Source organism: Lycium barbarum, chromosome 6 (assembly GCF_019175385.1).
Source record: "Lycium barbarum isolate Lr01 chromosome 6, ASM1917538v2, whole genome shotgun sequence".
Taxonomy (NCBI): Eukaryota; Viridiplantae; Streptophyta; class Magnoliopsida; order Solanales; family Solanaceae; genus Lycium; species Lycium barbarum.
In genome coordinates, this window is record NC_083342.1 from 111,261,061 (window position 1) to 111,284,385 (window position 23,325).

The window sequence follows — 23,325 nt, forward strand, 5'->3', positions numbered from 1 at the left end:
ATATAATTTAATTAGGCATGAAGTTTTAGAAAGAAAAAAAAAAACACTTTTGAAACTTGTGATCTAAAACAAGTCATAGATATTTGTGTGACTGTAAATAATTTCATTAAGTTTAAAAGGGAAATTTTTAAGTTAAATTATTTCTAAATATAAAAATGTATCATTCTTTTTTGAACAAACTAAATCGAAAAGTGTATCACATAAACCGGGACACATGGAGTATAAAATTAGAATCACAATATTGCCAATTAAAAAATTTCTATTTCTGTTAACTAGAAAATTGTACATAAATGACGGTGTTAGATCAGCTCAAACAATATATGCGAAATTGAAAATTTCTTACTTCTTTTTTCCTGCACTTAATATTATGGAAAAAGTTGTAACTTGAAATAATTACTCCTTCCAGTTTATGTGGAAATATTTCCCTTTTTGCTCTGTTTCAAAAGCATGATAACTTTCTAAATTTGAAAGCGATCGAATTTAATTTTCTTATTTTACTTTTAATAAGAAATTTCACAGCTACATAAATATTACTCTCTCTGTCCCAATTTATATGAGGGTTGATTTATTTGGGGAGTCAAATAACTCTTTTTTTACTCAATTTCAAACATAAATTCTTCGAGTATTTGATAATAAAATTTACATATTTTAAAACTACATAAAAAGTATTATAAGTACGCGTAATTAATAATTCACAATTTATGAAAAGAGTCGGAGAAAATCGTAGTCAACTAAAAAATTGTTTGACTCCCTAAATAGATCAACCCTTGTATAAATCGAGACCAAAGAATATAAAATATTTCAGACCACAAATTAATTTTTTTTTTTTTTTTTTAAACTCCGTATCTATTCATGCCTGTGAAGTGTGAAGGGAAAAAAGGAAATAGAAAAGTGAAGTGCCTTTCTTTCCTCTATAAATACCGCAGTACTTGTAGTGTTTTTCTCCACACCACCATATAAACTTTCCAAGAAAATGAGCGGAGGTGGAATGGAGTCGATGGCACGGCCAACTCCGCCCGATGTTGGCGGTGGCGGAGAACGGTGTGGCTATGGCTTTCATATGCCGTTGCATTACCCAAGATACACACGAGCTGAGTATGAGGCCATGCCTGAGTGGAAGTTGGATTGTTTGCTTACTCAATATGGACTGCCCATAAATGGAGATGTTAATCAAAAGAGGAAGTTTGCTATGGGAGCTTTTCTTTGGACTTATTAATAAGGATCAGTTAAATTTCCTTTTCTATAGCATGTAAGATCTTTGGGTTATTGATCAGTTTGTTGTGTGTGTATATCCTTTTGTAATATGTAAAATGGGTTGATCATGGTTTACTTTTTTACAATTTTAGTATTATAAGTTTCGTTATCAAAATGAATTTAGATCTATGATCAATTGTTGTCTACGTACCCTTGGTTTAATTGGCACATCTCAGTGGTCTTTTACCGATGAAACTTACATTACATGCTAATCAAATAACATGTACTGTTGCTAATTAAAAGCTGAAAACACAGATTAGTGACTCGATCTCTTTTTTTCTTTTCTTTTCAAATTAGTGATTCGATCAACCAAACTTAAAATGATACCTCGAGGATTTCTTGTTTCGAAGATCAAAACTAATACTCCAAAATCAGTGATCACAAGTTCATCTTTATATTCTTATCATCTATCTTCTGGTTCTTTATTTCTACTTACCTAACATAGTAGAAGGTGCAATTTATTTAATTTATATTCTAGTTGTATCTAGGATACATATATGCACTCCTTACTATAAAGAACCCAAAGGTTCGCATTTACACCAAAATTTTTGTGCAACCTTTTAGCAACTGATTCAATACTGTCACCAGATGAACAATTCAATGACTAAATGTTAGTACAATATAATTTGAACCAATATAGAGTATTGTTTAGTTGGGTTTTCCCTACACTTTAATAAAATTCTCAAGCTGTTGATATTATGAACTTTTAACATCACATACGGTTGAAATTGAACACATCAAATCGAATTCCAGATAAAGATTTGGTGAAAACTCGTTAGAATATTTGTATTTTGATTGATTGTATAGAAGGAAATGGACCAGACCAATATCCCTTCAACTGAAGCCCACAGACACAACGGACCACAGCTCACTGGACAATTTGCACGATTGGTCTTATTCGGGGTGGTCTTTAATTTTTGTTACTCAAATTGCTGGTCTTTAATTTTTGCCATCGTCTAAAAATTATGGATTCCGGATTCGAACTCCCCCTCAGTGAAAAAGTAACAGAAAAAATTACAAGGTAGAGTTTAGATTCGCAAGGCAGAATTTGACTACAAAACTCTACCTAAGGTAAAGTTTGCTACCTTAAGGCAAAGTTTGCTACCTTATATAAGACAGAGTTTGCTTCAGGTGTAAAGCAAACTCTACCTTAAGGTAGAGTTTGAATCCAAAACTCTATCTTAAGGTAGAGTTTGAATCCAAAACTCTACCTTGTGAATTTTTTTAATTTTTGATTGAGCGGGGTTCGGACTCAGAACCTATGGATTTTTAGGTGAAGGCCAAAAATTAAAGACAAACAACTTGAGGGACAAAATTAAAGACCTGTGCCTTTTAAGGACGACCCGCTCAAAAAAAAATGCCACTGGCGTCATGGGCCATGAGGGTATCCTTTGTTATTTGGGCCTAATCTGTACAATCAGTCAATTCTCTAAGAATCTTCGCTTTTAATTTTGTAAGTAACTGAAAAAGAGCCGAATTCATATGTAAATGATATAAAATTACGCTTTTTGTGAAAATAAAATTTGAACAAAGGTATCTCAAGCTAGAGACACGAAAAGGTGTCCTGGATCAAATTGGAACACAATGTGCTGGAAGAAGAGCCGATGGATATCTCACTTCGCGAGAAAAGGACGTGAAGTCAAAATCTTTTGAATCAAGCTGAACTGGGTGATAAAAGACAGAAACAACTTAATGTTTCAAACCTTAAAAAATAGAATCTTTAACCACATATTCTTGACCATATCGTGTGCGAATTTACTCTAGTTTTACATGTGCATTCTCTCCTATATATTATCCATGTCTTATATTAGGAAATAGGAATATGTTTATCCATGAAGTTTTGGATTAACATGTTTGTTTAAATGGGACTAGGCAAGGCATGTGAAGTGGAGAGGTGGACCATTTCTTGCACAAAATATGAATATATAGGACATGCAATGGCAAGTGGTGTCTTGTAGTTGAGACAGATATAGCGTGTAAATTAGTGGTTCAATTGAATTTAATACTTTCAATGTACTAAATTATAAAAACTATATTACATTTTAAGCCATCATTTTTGAAGATTAATGAATTAAGTGATAAAAGTCTAAAGGTTGAACCTACTAACTAAAATTTTACATCTGCCTCTATCTCGTGGTAGACAGATAGAATTATTTATTCCAATATAGAGATGTGTTCATGCTAGTCCTAATTTGCATGTGGAGTTTCCCTATTCCAAGTATTCTTTGCTCCCCAACGGCCCACCCCACCTTGTGCATTATGGGCCTCTTTCTCTCAATTTCACACCAACTTGTCTCAATATTTCCCTATTTCTTTAACAATATCCCAAAACAAAAACAGAAAAGAAAACAGAAAAACCGAAAACAATTCGAGGAAAGAATATTACTTAATGAGGAGCTTATTCTTGAGGTATCGGCAAAAAATTTCCACTCAATAAACGTGGATTCATGTAATAGAATTTTTTGGAAAAAAAAAAGATGCAAGGAAAAATGCAACACATTTTTTCTGAGATATATGTTTATGCTAAGTTTGCATATGTTATAACAATGGACTAGTAAATAATATTCTATTCCCCCTTATTAAAAAAAACAAAAAAGAATATGCCTTTAGTAGTGACAACATTTAATATTTTCGATGCTGAAATTGTTTGTTTTATAAATTTAAATACAGAGTTTCAGTATTGAAATTTGTTTTGTAGGCACTCGCTTAGAAAAAGTGGCTAAAAAATGTGAAAATCCACAAAGAGTTTGAAGAGTTCAGTAAATAATTCTGCCATTGCCATCGGCATTACTATAAATCCTGCTCCTTTGAGATTATTAATTACCATCGGATGACAAATTTAAAAGGACAAATGCAATGAAATCTTTGAGATAACAATTAATTTAATTAAATGTATCCATCCAGATGTAACGGCTATAACTTTTATTAACAAAAAAAAAGGCTAGATGGCTTTTATGTTTCCATAACAGCTAGATAACGACTCACCTAGATACATGTAACAATTTAAATTTATATTAGGTGGTTGTTGATAATTAAGGTGTCAATCAACCTTTAGGATTCTCGCGGAACCATTTCAAGTGTTTTACGTATCCTATTTGGATTGACAGAGGGAAAAAAATAATCAAAAATAGTATCCTATTTGGATTGTTATTAGCTGTTAGGTTGTTATTATCCCTTTAAAGGTGAAAATCATTGTCCTCTCTAAATATTTATTTATTTAAAAGTAAGTAAATTTCAGGGGGGTATTTTTAAAAAAAGTTCACAAAATCAGTGACATTTAAGGTTATACATTTGGCCTAAAATAAAGAAATTACAATAAAATGTACAACTTATCTGTCAAAAGATAGAGAGTCTAAAGTCCAGCTCCATTTAGCATACATTTAAATTGACAATAATGATTTGAACAAGTGTAAATAATTTTAAAAACTTTTATTTATGCTATATCCATTAATTGTGATTAATTAAAATGGCTGAGGTTTAATGAGAAAAATAAAATAAGAGTTGAAAAAGGAGGTGGCACATGGGTTTACAAACAACCATTGTTTTAAAAGGCAGTGTTAGGACTCGCCCCGGGGCTTGCCTCGGGGCAGGGCAGTGGCAAAACGCCCTGGGGCTAACGTGCGGGGCTTAGTTCCTATGAGGCTTACGCCCTAAGCGCCCAACCGTACGCCCTAAACACGCTTAACGCCCAACGCCTAGGGCTCGCCTAACAGTTCTTACACAAATTATATTTTAAATTTCTTAATTAAAATCATTCACCCTCATAATTGTTTAACAAAATAATGATACTTAATAGTTTTTCATCTATAGAAATAGAAAATTGGGTGTAACTCATATAACAAGTCGTAGTATTGGATATTTACTATTTGAGAACGTCGTGAGGGTGAATATCACTTAATTTAAAAAAAAAAAAAACGTAGCGGAATTGTACATTTTCACTTGTCATTGGTCATACATCCTATGTATCAGAATTATCATATAATTTTATTTTTTGTTCATGAAGAAGTTATGTTTTAATTGTAATATTGATAAATTTTATTGATTATTTGCTTATAGGGAGATAAAATGAATAGTATGATAGTAATAATGTTTTAAGAAAGTATGTTTTTTTCCGTGTTTGAAAGTTAAAATGTTAGAATTGATTTGTATTTCATAATAGCTTCTATTTCATTGTATTGTTTATACTTGTAAAATTATGTTATATATAATTACAAGTTATAAGCGGTGTATAATGGATTGCTTTGATCATTTCTCTCTCTCTCTCTCTCTCTCTCTCTCTCTCTCTCTCTCTCTCACACACACACACACACACGTATATATATATATATATATATATATATATATATATATATATATATATATATATATTATTTACAGTTTTCTTTTATTTTTTATGTAATTTTACCTATTAAAAAATATTTATTGTAATTATATTATTTTAAGAAATACTAAAAATTAAATACCCATGGGGCTTACGCCCCGTGCCTCGAGGCTTACGCCTCGTCGAGGCGTATGTAAAACGCCCCGCCTTACGCCCCCGCCTTTTAAAACACTGCAAACAACAAAGTTTGATAGACCCCACAATTTAGCTGGTTTCTCACTTTCTCTTTGCTCACTTTAAAGAATAAAATTTAAAAAAATTAAGTTTTGTAGACCGATAATTGACACAATCATGTCACTTACTATAAGATGATTAAAAATATATCTTTATGATGATAATTAATTGATTATCTAATAAAAATGGTAATTATCCAGCTATAACCAAATAACTTTACACTCTCAATATATAAAACTTCAATTCTGAAACAAAAAAGAATAAAAAATCCTACTAACTAACTATAAAAACCTCCACAAGTCTCAGCCAGCATTTATCCCTTCTTTGTTTCCAAGTTTCATTTTTATCTCTCTTGAGTTACAAAAGTTGGGAGATTATGGCTGTCTCTAAAATTGTAGTCTCAGTGTTGTTGGTCATCTTTGCCATGGCATTTTTCACTGTTCAAGCTCAGGAGTTTGCCCCTGCCCCTGCCCCTGCCCCTACCAGTGATGGTTTGTTCCGTTCCCTTCTCTTTTCATTAGCAGTATTTAATTTATATACACTGACGATGTAAATAACTGATTATAACAGGTTAATTAGTCAATTAATCACATTAGAATTAATATACATAGTGGTAGAATCTGATTTTCACTTCTTTGAAAGGGTGGTTAATTGTTTCCTAGTTTATTCAGATTCTTGCAATTCCCTTTCTGGGTTTTATTGGGTGTCTTTTATTTTTGTTCAAACAATTTCAACATCAAAATCCAAATTAATATAAAGTTGCATAAAACTTTTGTGAACTATCTTAGATGTTATGTATACTAAATTCACACTATGGGTTCACATACTGCGAAGTTAAATGAAGCCTTTAATCAAATAGGTGCAGTAGCTAGATCTCTGTATAGAACAACTTGTGCATTTGTTACTGAAGAACCAAGTAAAGAGACAGAAACCTTAGTAGTAATTAATTTGACGCAGGCTGAGTATATGTCTCTCATAGTGTTTTTGATATTTTACTAATATTTGGAGTAGGGTTTAAGCTCTATCTACCAGCTTAAATTACGTTGCTAGTGTAATTACTACTGATAGTATATCAATAACTTAAATCCTTTGGACTAATATGGTCATGGTAAATTTGCAGGAGTATCGGTAGATCAAGGGATTGCATACGTGCTAATGCTGGTGGCTTTAGTTCTTACATATCTCATCCACCCTATGGATGCTTCTTCCTACAACTTCTTCTAAATTCCTCTCCAAGTTTAGTTAGAACCTTATATTATGCTTCATTTTTCACTTTGGGACAATGGTTGTAATCATTCTTCATATGGATTTCATTATTAATCCATTCATGTTTAATTTGGAGTTGCCTTTTTCTCATTTCTCCTTTTGTCAACATCTAAAGTGTCAGACAGACAGCTATCTTCATTTCTTCTGGGATATAAAAGAAAGGGAAATGCACCATCCATCACACACTGATTAATACATCTAAAAGAAGACATGAATGAACGAAATGAGAAATGGAAGTAAAAAGAAAATGAGAAGCTAATTACTTTTTTTTGAATATTTTATTAGTCTAGTGCTAGCGCTCTTTAAAAGTAAGACTTATATGTTATCAACAAAACTAGTATGGATACGCTGGCTGATGCACTTGAGTAAAGTCTAGTCTCTTTCACCTAAGAGCATTTGTATGAAGAAAATAATCTCGTGAAAAAATAGAAAGAACACTACTATCTTATTTCAGGTACATCTCTTGCTCTTCCCATTCAGAAAAACTTGGGTGGAAAATTGCCTTTCTTCCCATAATATTTTGCCATGAAATGCCTCCAAGGCGTATACTTACATTTGATCACAATTCACCAGTGGTACTCCTTGAACACTTTTTACTTAATCATTGAATTGTAATTGCGCATTACAACTCCCATTTTGTGCATTCGTTTAACCCACCATCATTTGCAAGCAATTTCAAGTACATGAATTCCTTTGGTTCCCTCCAGGAAGTTTCCTACAATAACTACTACTATATCTTACGTCCACGCAACAAATCAGAATAGTTTCTTTGCTTTACTTGTACAAGGTTTCTGAAATACACAAGGGTACAGTTGCTTTTCTCTTCTTATTAATTTGAATGTACGACAATAGGACAGTGGGAGAAGGATTATGAATTTACAAAGTAACAAGGCATAAATGGCTGCCTATTTATGAACCAGATATACAGCTCCACCACTGGAGAAACTTCTAAGCTTTGCTTGAATAAATCAACCTTCAAGCCTCACAGGCAAAATTGGCTAGAAGGAACTACCCTGTGATGAGCCAAATCGCTGAAACAGTCAAGGTCTTCAGTATATTACACTTGATCGAATATCAACCTTTAGCTCTTCAGCCTCTCTTATTGGTACAAATTCTGCTAATATCATTTGCCTCATTGGCTTGGAAGCTAGATCACAATGCTATAAATCAGCACCTTCGCTCTGCCGATGCATATGCCTATGGCGCAAACCATATTTTACCACCTCGTAGAAGGAAACAACAATCCCAACTGAAGGTCCAGCTCGAGCAACTCGGGGGCCAACTCCAGTGAACAACCCCTTAAATCCCCCATCCCTGGTTCATGAAAACAATAATTAGCACAGCCCACAGCACAAGAAACTATCAAGACGTCCTGAGATACTCAAATTACGCTTCAAACTATTTTGAGTACAAGAACAAATCTTTTAGCACTTTCTTTGAGCAAACTAGCAAGATGCTCAGTTTAGGGAGACACAAGGTCAAGGGTATTTCAAGGTTCATCTTAATCAAAATGGAACTATGTGTATCTGCTACTGCTAGGCATTCTTTTTAGTAAAAACTTACTAAGCACCCAAATAAAATACTCCGTACTAATTATTTTCTCAGCAGCATGAAAATCCCTCTGTCTCTTATTATAAAAGAATAAATCGAGACGGACAACAAGATGAAACAGATATTCCAGAACACCTAGCCGATCTATTGGATTCATCATTCACAAAAGGGCAAGGAAGAGAAGATGCTAACTCGTCTTAAGTTCAACAGAATCTGTTCCGGGACCTCAAAACTCTTTTAGCTAAGTAATCTCTTAATGGGATTGAGGTCCCAATAACCCTTCCATCCTCTGCTATCTTGTCACATACCCCTCCAAAAAGCACACCTCCTTCATACATCTATCTTATCGTACTTTTTTGAAGGAAAAAAATTATCCTATCGGCAATTGGCACACTAAAGAAAAGGATTAGTTTGTGAAAACCAAAATAAATCCAATCAACTCATGAGAGCTCATTACTGCTCCTACTGTCTATCTTTTGGTCAACTAGATCAAAACATACTGCAGTATCTGAAAAAGATGGGGGTTGGAAGGGGAGACGGGGTTTGCATCTGAAAATAAAGAAATAACATGAAGTCGAGTACCTCCATATCTCAACCAACGTTTGTCTCGTGGTCATTCTCAGTGCTCGTTCAGGATCATTCTGCAATGTCAAAAGAAGATTCCATTAAACCAACAAAAAGAAAGAGGGAAATCATAATAACAATAGTTTCTAAAAGCGAAAAGCATAAAAGAGCGACAAGGTCTTTGGGGCTTAAAGCGAAAAAACAAGAAGTGCACGCTAGAGAATTGGGCGTTCCAAATCATAATGCATGACTACTTAATGGGGGATTAACCGCAAAATACTAACTTGGCTCATTATTGTCGAGATAATAGTCTCTACTTCTTCACATCCACCAAGCTTCTTCAAATTAATAAAAATAACAGGCAATGCATGTTAATCTAACAATCAGTTTCTCGAAAGTTGTAGCCTCCTTCTATTCCAGTGGCAACTCTAAGCTAATACATCCAAAACAAACTCATCAAACAGACTGCAACCGAAACAAAAGGTACGGAGTAACTAGAAAAGCTGGATACGAAATTTAAAATCTTAACAGTTCCACCAGGATACAGAAGTACGTTCAGTAAAATGAGTGTTGACAAACTCATTCGCCACCAAAATTATTTGATGTTTCAAACTTTATGTGTTAAGTTTAGCACTACACTACCACAGGTTTAACATATTAACTCACTTTCCTCATTCTTACTTTTCCTTTATTAAAATGATGGAATCGCAAGTCCTCCCCTACTGGGGAGCATTACAATTATGCGACAGAATAGTAGTAGATCAAAAAGATAAGCATATTTGGGAGAGAGATTATAAACTCAACAAGTAACTCTGCTTCCATGGAGGGTTGTACCAAAGAACTCTTGTTTTGGTGCCTGGACGTGGCAGTTTGTGCAAAACCTTGTCTTTTGAAGATACATCTGATGCAAAAAATCCTCTACTTCTAAATGTGACATTACGAGAACTAATTATAGTTAACTCTTACTATAAGTTTTTAGTTGCTGATCCTGTACTAACTCATGGCCCTGTCGGAACATATGGAGATAAAAGTCACCATTGAAAGTGGCTTTTTTGTGTGGCTAGTTGCAAGAAAAACATGCTTGATACAGGACCACCTTCAGAAAAGAGGTTTTCAGCTTTGTAGCAGGTGCCATCTTTGTGGAACAAATTCAGAACAACCATTTATTTTTGCACTTCCCTATTGTTTCGCAACTATGGAACTTATTTCTGGATATGCTGGGATTACAATGGCCAGTGCCTGAATAAATAATTGCTTCGATGAAGGTGGTATAGAAGGGATTTGTATAAAGAACAGCACAAATGGTGGATAACTATCCCAGCTGCTATCTGGAAAGAGAGAAATGCAAGATGCTTTGGAGATACAGCTATCTCTACAGAGAGAAGATAAAAAACAATACTTTTGATTTCTTTTTTGTGTAAAGAGGATTTGATTATGATGCAGAATCTTTGTTAGACACATTTGAGTCCATGCTGATTTGATGTGAAGCTGGATTTTTTTGTAAATATTCAAAGCACAATTCCTGCTGCTTTTATAAAACTTACCCTTATCTCCAAAAAAAGTTCTTTGTATTTAACTGCACTGAATCCAAATAGAAGTTCTTTGTATTTGATACGTTACCAACTACAGGTTTCAATCAATGTAAACCCATGCCTAAGAAAAAAGTATTACATGAACATTTTCCCTTCAAAATCATGTTTGATCCAACCCCCGACTTATCACCTGATTGAGGTTAAATGTATTATCCTCTTAGCATGTTTGAAATAGATCCAGGAAACCAAGAGTTCTACACTCACACTCCACGGCCAAACTAGAAGAAATTTATTTAGGTGTGTGCTTCAGGCGGAATTTTCTCAAGATTCTGTACTTAACATCAGCCTATTATTAAGAGGTCCAAACTACTCATGTGATCCAAGAGAACTTCACAATAGGTAATCACACTTTCTGTTAGTTGTTTATTTTAGCAATTGTTTAGGTGAATATAAATGGGAGAAGACCAACCTCTATATGTCTTCTAGTTCTTGCCACATCTAAAGGACATGTTGCAGCAGCTGCAAGACTTCCTGCAACAAATCCAGCAGAGAAGTTTGCACCAAGGACAGTTTTTGCACTTGCTTCATCTCCCACCAGGCCTAGTAGCTTCCTCCTAACCTTCACAAAAGTAGCGAGAGTTCTATTCAATTAAATGCAGTGTGAGTGCAGGGATAGCACCAACTTATGGGCTAGAAGCACTTACTGGCTCAAGAGTAGACCAGCAAATTGCAGAGAAAGGAACATCACGAGCTAGTTGTGCCCCTAGACCAGTCCAGAGGAGGCGGTAGGCTTGCATTGCTATCCATTGGTTGGTGGGAAGCAATTAACCACAATGTGTTAGCATAGCATTAAAAAAAAAAAAAGACAAGAGCAGGAGCAGGTAAACTTCCATTACGGATTACACAAAGAAATTGAATATGTTCAATGTCATATCCTGTAAGTTACACTTTTAGCTGATATATTCTGTGTCTCTCAAACAACTAAAACTAGAGGGCAGTTAGTTAATTAGGATGGAATTTAACTTGCATTTTCTTACTTATTTTGAAAGGATCAAGTATTTCTTAGCAAAAACCTTGTAAAGTCTAAGTTTCTTATAGAATCTAACAAGATAATTCGGAGAGAACTTCTTCACAGAAAGCATCATTGGTATGTTGAATTTCCCCATAAATTTACAAAGAAATAAGGTCCCTTAAATAATTATATTACAAGAAAACCTGCGCTTCAATGGGAACCCCAAGGAATCCAAGGAAGAGACGAAAGCTCCAACTAGTGTATTGTCATTGTCACTAAAGGAGCATAAGACGGCGGAGGGAAAATAAAAAAGGAAGAGCATAAGATGGCCAAAATAGATAGTTTGGAGGATAAGACTAATGCTGGTTAAAGGTGAGGAAAAAGTAGTTTGTTGATGGATTGCAAAATTATTAGTTGGAATGTGAGGGGGCTAAATGACCCCAAAAAAAGGGCCATAATTAAAGAAGGGTTTAGGGAATGGGGAGCAGATGTGATTTGTATTCAAGAAACAAAAATGGAGGATTTGACAGTTAGCTTTATTAGAAGTGTGTGTGTGGGGGGGGGGGGGGGGGGGGGTAGATGGGTGAAGTATGACTATATTCCGGCTCGGGGAAGTGAGGGAGGAATTCTCATTCTTTGGGATGAGAGAAAGGTGGAGTGTGTGGAGGTGAATAAGGGAGTCTTTTTGCTAGGAATGCGGTTCAAAAACTTGGATAATGGAATGGAGTGGGGGTTCGGAGGTGTCTATGGACCTGTGGGGGAGAGTTCAAAGGAGATTTTTTGGGAGGAGTTAGGTAATGGTTTGGGGAGATGGGATATACCTTGGGTATTAGGAGGGGATTTTAACACTATAAAATTTCCGGAGGAGAGGATTGGGTGTAGGGTGGTGTCTAGGGCCATGGAGGAGTTTTCGGAGTTCATAAATAACCATTTTCTTATTGATTTGCCTTTAACGGGTGCTTGCTTTACTTGGTCTAGATCAGAGGACTCTTCCTCTAGATCAAGACTCGACAAATTTCTTGTGTCTACTTCTTGGGAGGAAATGGCACCCAATGTGCTCCAGGTGCCTCTTCCGCGGTTGACATCAGACCATTCTCCAATCTTGTTGGATGGTAGTAGAGGAAGACAGATGAGATCTCCTTTCAGATTTGAAAACATGTGGCTAAGTGTGGCTGATTTCGGGGATAGAGTGGCTAACTGGTGGAATAGTTACGTAGTGGACGGGCAACCTCCTTTTAGGCTAGCCAAAAAGTTGAAATTGCTCAAAGCAGACATAAGGGTGTGGAATAGAGAGGTGTTTGGGAGGGTAGAGGTGAAAATGAGGGAGATCATGAACGAAGTAGGGGAGTTAGAGAGGGTAGAAGTGGGGAGGGGGTTAGAAGTGAGGGAGAAGGAGAGGAAAGAAGGGTTGAAAACGAAGCTAGCTGATTTGGCTTTAGCCCAAGAGGTTAGTTGGAGACAAAAATCGAGGGCGTTATGGTTGATGGAGGGCGACTCTAATACAAAATTCTTTCACAGGATAGCAGTTGCAAATAGAAGGAGAAATTTTATAGAATCGGTGGAGGTCAATGGGGTGAGCCATGTGGGGAAGGAAGAAGTGAAGAGAGCAGTTGTGGATTATTATGAAAATTTGTTTAAAGAGGAAGCAGAGTGGAGGCCTACTGTGGAGGGTCTAGTGTTTAATCAAATCGGAGGGGTGGAGGGTGAGTGGTTGGAGCGGGCAATTGAGGAGGACGAGGTAAAAAGTGCGTTGAAGTGTTGTGCGGGTGACAAAGCTCCGGGCCCAGATGGTTTCTCTGTGGCTTTTTTTCAGCATTGTTGGAATACAGTCAAATTTGATGTGATGGATACTATTGCTGAGTTCCAAGATAGGGGTGAAATCGAAAAAAGTTTGAATGCCTCGTTTATTGTCATCATTCCTAAACGGGAGGGAGCCACGAGCATAAAGGACTATAGACCTATTAGTCTAGTGGGAAGTATCTACAAGATTATTTCTAAGGTGCTTTCCATTAGACTTAAGAAAGTGTTGGATGGAACAATTTCTACTTCACAAAATGCCTTTGTGGAGGGTAGACAAATTTTGGATGCAGCGTTGGTGGCAAATGAAGTGGTGGATTCAAGGAGAAAGCACGGAGTACCAGGTGTGTTGTGCAAACTTGATATTGAGAAGGCATATGATCATGTGAATTGGAAATTTCTAGATTACATCTTGTTTCAAATGGGATTTGGAGAGAAATGGAGGAAGTGGATCTATTTTTGCATTTCTTCGGTGAGATTTTCCGTGTTGGTGAATGGTAATCCATACGGTTTTTTTGGGAGCTCGAGGGGTTTGAGACAAGGAGACCTTCTATCACCGATGTTGTTTATTTTAGTTATGGAAGCTCTGAGCAGGATGATGGATAGAGCTGTACTGAGGGGTTACCTAAAGGGTTTTGATGCAGCGGGTGGGGGTGTAAGGGCAATATCGGTGTCTCACCTATTGTTCGTGGATGATACATTGGTTTTTTGATGCAGTTGAGACCCAGTTGGACTATTTAGGCCAAGTTCTCATATGGTTTCAGACGGTATTAGGACTTAAAATTAATTTGAGGAAGTGTGAGATTATCCCTGTTGGGGAGGTGAATAACATTGGGTCACTTGCTCATGTCTTGAATTGCAGGGTTAGAGCTCTGCCAACTACATACCTCGGATTACCGCTAGGTGCCTCGAACAAGGATCTTACGTGTGGAATCCGGTTGTTTAGAGGGTTGAGAAGAGACTAGCAGGGTGGCAGAAAAGATATTTGTCCAAGGGTGGGAAGGAAGTGCTTATTAAAAGCACATTATCGAGTATTCCCACTTATTACTTGTCTTTATTTCTTGCTCCAATTTCGGTCATTAATAAGTTGCAAAAGAGTCAGAGAGATTTCCGTTGGGATGCGGCGGATGGGGCAAGGAAGTTTCACTTGGTGGGGTGGGACATTGTCACGTCTCCTAAAAAATGGGGAGGCCTCGGAGTTAAGGATTTAAAAGTTTTTAATAAAGCTTTATTGGGCAAATGGATGTGGAGGTTCGGGGTGGAGGTACAAGCTTTGTGGAGAGGGGTGATAGTTGACAAATATGGGATTATGGAAGGGGGCTGGAAAACCAGAGATACCGTTTTGCCTTTTGGTTGTGGTTTATGGAGAAATATCATGAAGGGATGGGATAATTTTGTGAAAAATATCTCATTCAAGGTCGAAGATGGGAGGAGGATATATTTTTGGGGACATAACTGGTATGGGGACATATTATTGAAAGATGATTTCCAGAGTTTGTATAGAATATCTTGCCAAAGAGATTTGACAATTCAACAGATTATGGGGACTCAAGGCGGAGAGACTTTTTGGGATTTGAGATTTAGAAGGGGTTTTCAAGACTGGGAAGTGGATGAGTTTCAAATATTGATAGATTTGCTTCATAGGCAAGTCAACCGGGTGGATAATCCCGATGTGTGGTGTTGGGCCCAAGGAAATAATGGAGTGTTTTCAGTGAAGTCTTTTTATGAGAAACTTTTGGTTAGGGAGGAAGTTGATTTCCCATGTAATGCAATATGGGTTCCAACTGTGCCGAGGAAGGTGTGTTTCTTCACTTGGCTACCCACTAGAGGAGTGATTTTGACGGCGGAAAATCTTAGAAAGAGAAAGGTTGTTTGCGTCAGTTGGTGTTACATGTGCAACGAGACAGGGGAGGACGTGAACCATCTTCTTCTACATTGTAGGTTTACCATGAGACTGTGGTGGGACATGTTTGGGTGGTTCAACACTTCTTGGGCAATGCCAAGAACTGTGAAAAAGTTGATGGTCAATTGGAAGAGCGAGAGGAGGAGGAGAAGACAAAGGGCTTCGAACTTGGTTCCGCTTGCATTGATGTGGGTAGTTTGGAATGACAGAAACAAGAGAGCTTTTAAAGGAATAGAGTCAAGTTTTTCTCAATTAAGGAGTAGTCTTCGCTCCCTTATTTTCTTTTGGTGTAATCAGAAAGTTCCTACTTGTATAGAGGATTGGGTGGAGTTTGTAGAGAATCATATTTTGTAGATCCTTTATCTTTTGGTTTATCCCTTGTATACGGTCGTTCTTTGGCCATGTTTATGAATGAAAATACTTTTACTTGATCAAAAAAAATATGTACAAGGCAGGAACCTATCAAATCAAGACTAATGCTAACGATGAAGAGGGATAGATAGTACAGCATAACTATGTGCAGTCAACTAAAGTAAGTTTGATGAAGAAGTATTACAATTTTGATGATAGCTGTTTGCACTATTGACTGGAGAAACGACCCCAACTAACGTCTTCCACACTCCTGGGGCCTTCACACCATTTTTTGTGTCTTTGAACGCCTATAACAAATGAAATCGCATGAAGAAGTAAAATTTAGCAGAAAATAAAGTAGAGAAGGTGCCAAAACATAGATAATATGATAAAAACATAGATAATATGATAAACCCAAACACCTAACAAAGTGGTGCTGCTGTCTCTGAAAAGGAAATTAACATATCTGGAAAGTTCCAAGCACCCTGAATAATGATACAAACAACATAAAAATAAAAAAGGAAACTAACGTTCCCAAACTACAAATGTGAAAACCCTTCAATTTTCCGAACAGAGGAACACGATTTCCATCTTCACCTTTTAGCTTTTACCATAGCTAGCCACTAATTCACAACACTAAAAAGTGAGAACTAAGAAACATCTAGAAAGGATACAAGCCGTTATCCAGAAAAAACATTTTTAAAAACTGAAAAAAAGGTTAAATTATCTCCTGGAGCATCCAGATGCATGCCCAAAATATGTGATTTATTTTGATCTGTAAATGTAAATTCAAATAATTAAATATCTGAAATATTGTAAAAGTTTACACATTCCATAAGATTAAACTGTAATAATGACAAACATATTCCAGCAGCAAGATTTTCCTTTAGCATAGCATTCTCACTAGTAATCATGTAATGCCGCCATCCACACCAAGCAGATAATCAGATTACCTGCATACGTGTCCTTGCAAGCTCAACTGGATAGAGAGTGATGCAAGCAATGGAACGTGCTAAGGATCCTGCTACCAAAGGGACATATGGTGTAGCAATTGGTAGATTACGTAATGTATACTCTTCCATATAGTTGCGGAAAATGTCATAAAGAGGCAAATATATCCCCACCTATGAAAGGGAAAAAACATTTACAAGAACCTTAAGAAACAAAACTGTTGCACAAAACTGCATCGCTTAAATACTTGAATAAACAATGAAAATTGAAAAAACAAATGAATTCCTAAATTGAGACTTACAGAAGGGATTGCCAATGTTAGACTTGCATTAGTGCCTCTCCACAATCTGGTAAATCCTTCCTGTAAAAGTTACCTGGGTTAAATAGAGGACAAAGTTGACTTTACTTTCACACAACCAATTAAGTACAGAAACGAACGGGAAGAACATGCTGAGAGAAACTCCTACTTTGCAGGCTCAATGGTTTTCATTTCTTTTATTTGTTGACTTGATAATATTGCATGACTTCACAACAACTATGGCACAGCTACTGGTATCAGCTTCCAACCAATAATGTCAACAATCAACCTTTTTTGGGGGGTGGAATTGTGACAGTAAACCCTTGCAAGGGTCATCTATTTACAGAATTATCGCCTTTTACATGACCAGCTCATATAAAAGTCATAGCTGTTTTGTGAGTACATCACAGATGTCATAATGAGAAGAGAATTGTCTCGCATGCTCCAGAAAAAGGAACTAGAATTATACAACTTGAATTTTTTTGCAGCCTGATTAGAAAAATCGCCCTCAAGACTTTCTTAGATGACTAGTTCATGATGGATGCTGGTGTGATAGTAGTCATAACTTTGAGTGGATTTCAGATAAGAAACTCAAATTTTCAAAGCATAGGATCTCAAATCATGTGCAAAAGGTCACTATTACTTCTTTCTTTTAGAGAGAGAGAGAACTGCATTACTTCCCACAGAATGTAACTAACCTCACGTATTACTTTAAAAAAGACATCAAGTGTTCCTTTATATCTGAAACAATCTGGGGTACATGTTGGTTCAGCACCAAGAACAGCACGCGTCCCTGCGGAGTTGTTCTTCACACCTGTCAGCACCTAAACAAGATTACAGAGCCAAAATTATATGCTGAACAACTTATAGTGAGAACATAATCAACTTAAGTTGGTCCTTGCAACTTTAGATTGATAATGGAGGTCAAACTGAAAACATCTCGAGCACAAAATTTGGGAGAGAGCATGAAAGACAACAGGCCAGCCACGATAGCTTTCCATCTTCCCCCCCTTCCCCTAGTTTCCGCAATCAAAAGTTCCTTTTCTTCTCCGGGTTTCACAGGTTGAAGTGGCATGACACGTAGGGAAAGAAAAAAAAAAAAGGAAAATTGGGATGAAATGCTGGGACCTACTGTATTCGCATGAACATGTCCCAAACTACACAGGCTGTTATAAGGGACACCAGCAGCCTGAGCTTGCAACCTTGTCTGCAAAGCAGGAAAGAAGATCTGATCAAAATTTAAAGAACTTGAAAGAAAAGAAATGACAAGCAAGTAAAGAATACTCGAGCATTATCAACTCAAGGTTAGAACTTTTAACTTGTAAGCTGTTACACAGGTTCTCCTCGGTATGATCCATGTTTAAGCACTAAATTAGCAATGTAACAGCGGAGCACACAAATAAATAGAATTAGGGATTACTGTACCAAAATAAAAATATAGGTCTAGCATAATTATCAATCACTACTCCTCGATATCCCAATTCATAGCTTGTTCCAAAAATGTACTTTTAGAGTGTAATTGTTTGTGTTTGGCTAATCAATTTAAGAAATACTTTTCCCAATATTAAAATAATAATTTGTGCTTGATTAAGGTTCCAAAAATACTACCAGAGCAAATCTATTTTTTTCCAGCTAAGCAACTTCTTTTACTACTCAAAAACACCTTTGTTTTTTTCTAAAAGCTAGGCCAAACACCTCCAAATATCTAAAATAAGCATTTTTGGCTTCCCATAGCTTGGTCAAACAGACTATTAATTGAGGTTCGCTAAATGAAGCATGTTACAATTCCATTCACTTAAGGTCCATTTCATGCCAATACTAAATTATTTACCTTACAAGGAAAATTCAAAGAAAGTAAATAATCCTTAAACATTATCAACTAAAGATTAGAACTTTTAATCTTGTAAGCTGTTACGCAGGTTCTCCTCGGTATAAATCCATGTTTAAGCACTAATAATAGCAAGTAACAGTAGAACAAAGGGGACATCATATAACTTACATAAGTTAAATTAGAACACACAAATAAACAGAAATACAAATTACTGCACCATAAATAAATAAATAGAAATATAAATAGGTTCAACTTAAGTATCAATCAATCACTACTCCTCAATATCCCAATTTGAAAGTCCTCTAAATGAATCATCATCTATACCATTCTGCTCAATTCAGGTCCATTTCATTCCAATACTAAATAATTTGCCTTTAAAGGCAATTCAAAGATGGCGTTTAATTTAAGAACAAATAATAAAAGGGAGCAAAAAGTAACCTTGGCAACATCAAGAGTAGTAGTTTGTGTTTGGCTAATCAATTTAAAAAAAATACTTTTGTCAGTATTAATATAATATTTGTGCTTGACTAAGGTATCCGGAACAAAACTATTTTTTTAACCTTCTTAAAAAACAACTTGTTTTACTACTCAAAAGCAGCTTTTTTCCCCTAAAAGCTAGGACAAACGCCTCAACTATCTAAAATAAGCATTTTTGGCTCCACAGAACCTTGGTCAAACAAACTATCAATTGAGGTCCGCTAAATGAACCATCTATACAACCATTCTGCTCAATTCAGGTCAATTTCATTCCAATACTAAATAAGTTACCTTTTAAGGAAATTTCAAATAACAATATGGGTATAATTGAAGAACAAATACTAAAAGGGGGGGCAAAATGTAAACCTTGGCAACATCAAGGGGGTTGACGAGGATAGCGGAGAGAACGGCGGCGCCGGCGGCGGAAATAGCCCTCTCTCCAAAACCCAAATTCACATCGGTAAAGTGGTTGGAATGTGAAGGAGGCTCTGGTGATGACGTGTCGCCACCAGAAACGGGCACGTTTTTGTCGAATTCAACGGTGGTGGTTCTTGTTGCAGTGGCTGCCCCTATCCATGATGGCAACCCCTGTTTCGTTGATGATGATCCCATCATCAATTTTTCAATTAAAAAATTGTAGCTTTTGGTTGAACAGAACAGCTTTTTGTCTTTGTATAGGAATCAATTGAAATTCCTAATGTTTTCTGTGATTCTGGAGGCGGAAATTTGGGTATCTCTTGGGGCTGAACTAATTTTCTTTTTCGTATTAAAATTGATGGAAATTTCTAGGGGTTTTGTGCGATTCTTGGAGGTGGAAAAATTGACTTTTTATTAGTAATAATAATAATACTAGTATTTTTGCATGGAGAAATTGAAATGTGAGAAGAAAAATGAATTCGTGGCGTGGGAGAAAAGCTAAGTCGTGGCGGCTGTTTGTACCAACAGAATCTTTATTCCCAACCTTTTGGAACCGTGGGTGGATTGCTCAGTCATGTGAATTTTAGTAATTACTCTCCGTTTTACTGAGATAATTTGTTTCCCTAATTGAAAGAGATCTTTTGAGAAAGCAATTTTTCGTTATCAATTTATACGGCATCTATGTATGACATAGTTAGGATTTTAAGAATTTATTGTGACTTATAATATTTTTTTATGTAATTTCTAAATATATAAATTATTTTTTAAAATACTCGAGGATTGTATGACCAATTCATAGTCAAAATATAGAAATTTTAACTCTCGAAATTCAAATTATGTCATACAAATTGGGATAGAAGGAGTACTAAATTATATCACTAACATATTATAGTTATATTAAAATGATAATGCGTAATATTATTAACTACTAGATACTCCTATAATTTATTGATAGTAATATAATTTTTTTTCCTGTACATAAATTAATCTTTTTAGTAGTAGTATATACGTATGTACTTTTTGACGAAGTTGATTTTTTTATAGCATAATTCAATGGACAGCCAGGAGCCAAGTTGAGTTTGTTGCTCAAGCTGTGTAAGATAGTTTTCATTACAGACGGTATAAGACGAAAAGGAAATAGGGGGAAATAGAGTCAGACTTATTAGGGGGAAGACTCACAAATATCAATAAAAAATCTAAGCTTTGATTAGTAGATGAAAAGTAAGTTTGCTCGTAATAAAATTCCCGACTTTTTATATTATATTGGTCAAAAATTTAAATTTGGAATTGATTCAAAATGCGATCTAATTTAAATAAATTAGAACTCTAATTTGAGGGGTCTTGAGTTAAACATGTATAGAAAGGCCTGCACAAATCACTATCAATAATGCTGCTGCTATTTGAGTGACAATCAATCCCTCCTTGTCTGCAATTCCATAGCAGCAAATTAAACATGTTCAGCAAAATGGAGTTCTTCATTATTGATATTATCAAGTTGAACCCCATATCTGTCAATCAGAATGTGCAAATCTTTGTGGAAGTTCATCTTCTTCAATATGTGTCAAAGCAAAATGCCCCATCAATCATTTTATTTATAGTTTGAATGTTTCTTGCCTTTACTTCTTTCTGTCTTTCTTTCTTTGTTTTCTTCTTTTGGTTGGGGAATTTTGTGACCATTTGGAATTAATGTAAGGTAGGACACTTTGCTACTTTAGTGGTCTGCATCTGCTGTTTTTAACCTAATCATTTTGTTTACCTTTCTTTTTGTCACCTTTTTCATGTGGTATTATATTCCTTCAATGGCAAGTTTTATCTGCAGCTGATCAGAGCCTTAGCTGTTCATTGCCCCACCATGCATTTATTTTGCATGCAAAAGGCTCCATTTTGAAAGCGAAGTGTCAAATGAAATTTTGAGGCAATTTTGAGAAAGCCAAATATGTATAGCATTGATTATAAAGTAGTAAAGGAAATTTGGAGTACTGATATATATCGATATATTCTGATCACATTACTCAAAAACAGATTGATTGTCAAGTAACATAGACAAAATCAACTCTTTAAACCATGAAGCTGTTGACTTTTGTAGTTTATGTGGCAACTGTAGTCCTGACAAGACTAATTTCTTATAGTGCTAACACAATTCCTTTAAGATAGTTGTGTGGATCGATGAAGATTAGTAGTCAACTCCGACCACGCGCTAACTCACTATTATAAATATTACTAGAGGGTGTATGTCCGTGCTGCGCACGGGCCCAACACTTTGAATTATAATGTATTTATATATATGTAATTGCGTACAATTGTAAAAATTTATGTATTGAATAGTGTTAGTATATGTATTTTATATTGGGTAGTGTTATTATGGTTAATGTTGAAGTAGTTATTGCCATTTAGGATTTAAGTCACATCTTAGGTGAATGAAACTGTGCAAGTAAAGGGTAGCCACATTAATTAGTATCACATTTTTAAATGTTGCGTCCGTGCGCAGCGTGGGCGATATTGTAAGTAACAATAAATCCTGAAAAAGAGAATATCTAGGGGTTTACTAATGCATCAGTTAGGGGTGTACATGGACCGGGTTGGTTCGGATTTCTTAAACACCAAACCAAACCAATTGCGTCGGGTTTTTAAATTTATACACCAAACCAAACCAATAAAATTCGGGTTTTTCAACCTCGGGTTTTCTCGGGTTATTCAGGTTTTTTTCCGGAATAATCTTGATACAAAACATATAACTTTTACGTCAAATATTTCTTTAGTCCTAGTAAGATACAACTATGTAATTAAGGTGTTTCATAAGAAAATAACACAAAATGTGAGAAGAGTGATGACATTGTATTAAAATATTCAACAAAAGATAATAAAATCAGTTAAAATAAATATTTCTAATTAATAAGCCATAAAGAAAATGACTATAATCTAAAAATAATAAGTCATGCTAAAATAAGTACGGCTAATAAGTATTAATTACATGACAAGAAAAAAAAACTTAAGTTCTATATTTTCACTCTCTAAACCAATTATGCAAAATTAAAGAATAGATATCCAACATTATTGTCATTTCTATGGGTAAATTGAAATTCTTTTGTTAGTATTAGTGTTGAGTTGGTTTTGGTTTGGACTTTATATGAGTTACTAACATCCATAGGATATAAAACTTATTCACATTCAAAATCCTAGGTTCAAGCTTGAATAATATGATAATAGATGAAAAACTATGAAAACAATTAAGAAATATTTATGAATTACATTACAAATAAATATTTTTATGTATAAAATATTTTAAAAATTGAATACATGTAATGTCGGGTTGGTTCAGTTCGGTTTGACTTTTTTTAGCTAAAACCAAACCAAACCAATTATGGTCGGGTTTTTTTTTCCAACACCAAACCAAGTCAAACCAAACCACTAGTTGGGTTTTTTTCTCGGTTTGACTCGGTTTATCGGTTTGGTGCGGTTTATCGGTTTACTTTGTACACCCCTAGCATCAGTGATGCATAATTCGATACACGATATCCTAAAAGATGAAAGTGAATAAATATGAAGGTAAGCATCTAATGAGAAAT

At 35.5% G+C, this 23,325-nt stretch overlaps 2 protein-coding genes across 3 annotated transcripts; one reads left to right on the top strand and one right to left on the bottom strand.

Annotated features, from left to right (window-relative positions):
* Positions 1–6,085: 6,085 nt before the first annotated feature.
* On the top strand, positions 6,086–7,150 carry LOC132645486 (arabinogalactan protein 16-like). The gene is made up of 2 exons (XM_060362495.1): positions 6,086–6,300; positions 6,930–7,150. Exons 1-2 carry the CDS (start codon positions 6,186–6,188, stop codon positions 7,031–7,033), a joined length of 219 nt encoding a protein of 72 aa, XP_060218478.1. The 5' UTR covers positions 6,086–6,185; the 3' UTR covers positions 7,034–7,150.
* A 678-nt stretch (positions 7,151–7,828) lies between these two features.
* LOC132645484 (mitochondrial carrier protein MTM1) lies at positions 7,829–20,300 on the bottom strand. 2 transcript variants are annotated; one of them, XR_009584111.1, is made up of 11 exons: positions 19,709–20,300; positions 18,167–18,241; positions 17,733–17,858; positions 17,038–17,097; positions 16,739–16,909; positions 15,991–16,093; positions 11,427–11,521; positions 11,192–11,341; positions 9,475–9,623; positions 9,209–9,267; positions 8,310–8,389 (listed from the first exon to the last, which is right to left on the bottom strand). XR_009584111.1 is itself a non-coding variant. In XM_060362494.1 (10 exons), exons 1-10 carry the CDS (start codon positions 19,955–19,957, stop codon positions 8,236–8,238), a joined length of 1,242 nt encoding a protein of 413 aa, XP_060218477.1. In that variant the 5' UTR covers positions 19,958–20,285; the 3' UTR covers positions 7,829–8,235. The 2 variants fall into 2 exon arrangements, 1 of the variants encoding a protein (XP_060218477.1); XM_060362494.1 differs by lacking the exon at positions 9,475–9,623 and having other exon boundaries at positions 7,829–8,389; positions 19,709–20,285.
* Positions 20,301–23,325: the final 3,025 nt, after the last annotated feature.

Bases quoted from the DNA above. Each gene is read 5' to 3' on its own strand.
- LOC132645486 (XM_060362495.1), top strand. From the start codon at position 6,186: ATGGCTGTCTCTAAAATTGTAGTCTCAGTGTTGTTGGTCATCTTTGCC. The intron at 6,301-6,929 runs GTTTGTTCCGTT...GTAAATTTGCAG, and splicing joins CCCTGCCCCTACCAGTGATG to GAGTATCGGTAGATCAAGGG.
- LOC132645484 (XM_060362494.1), bottom strand. From the start codon at position 19,957: ATGATGGGATCATCATCAACGAAACAGGGGTTGCCATCATGGATAGGG. The intron at 16,910-17,037 runs GTAAGTCTCAAT...TCCCTTTCATAG, and splicing joins TAACATTGGCAATCCCTTCT to GTGGGGATATATTTGCCTCT. The intron at 11,522-15,990 runs GTAATACTTCTT...ACCAATGGATAG, and splicing joins AAACAGCTATCATCAAAATT to CAATGCAAGCCTACCGCCTC.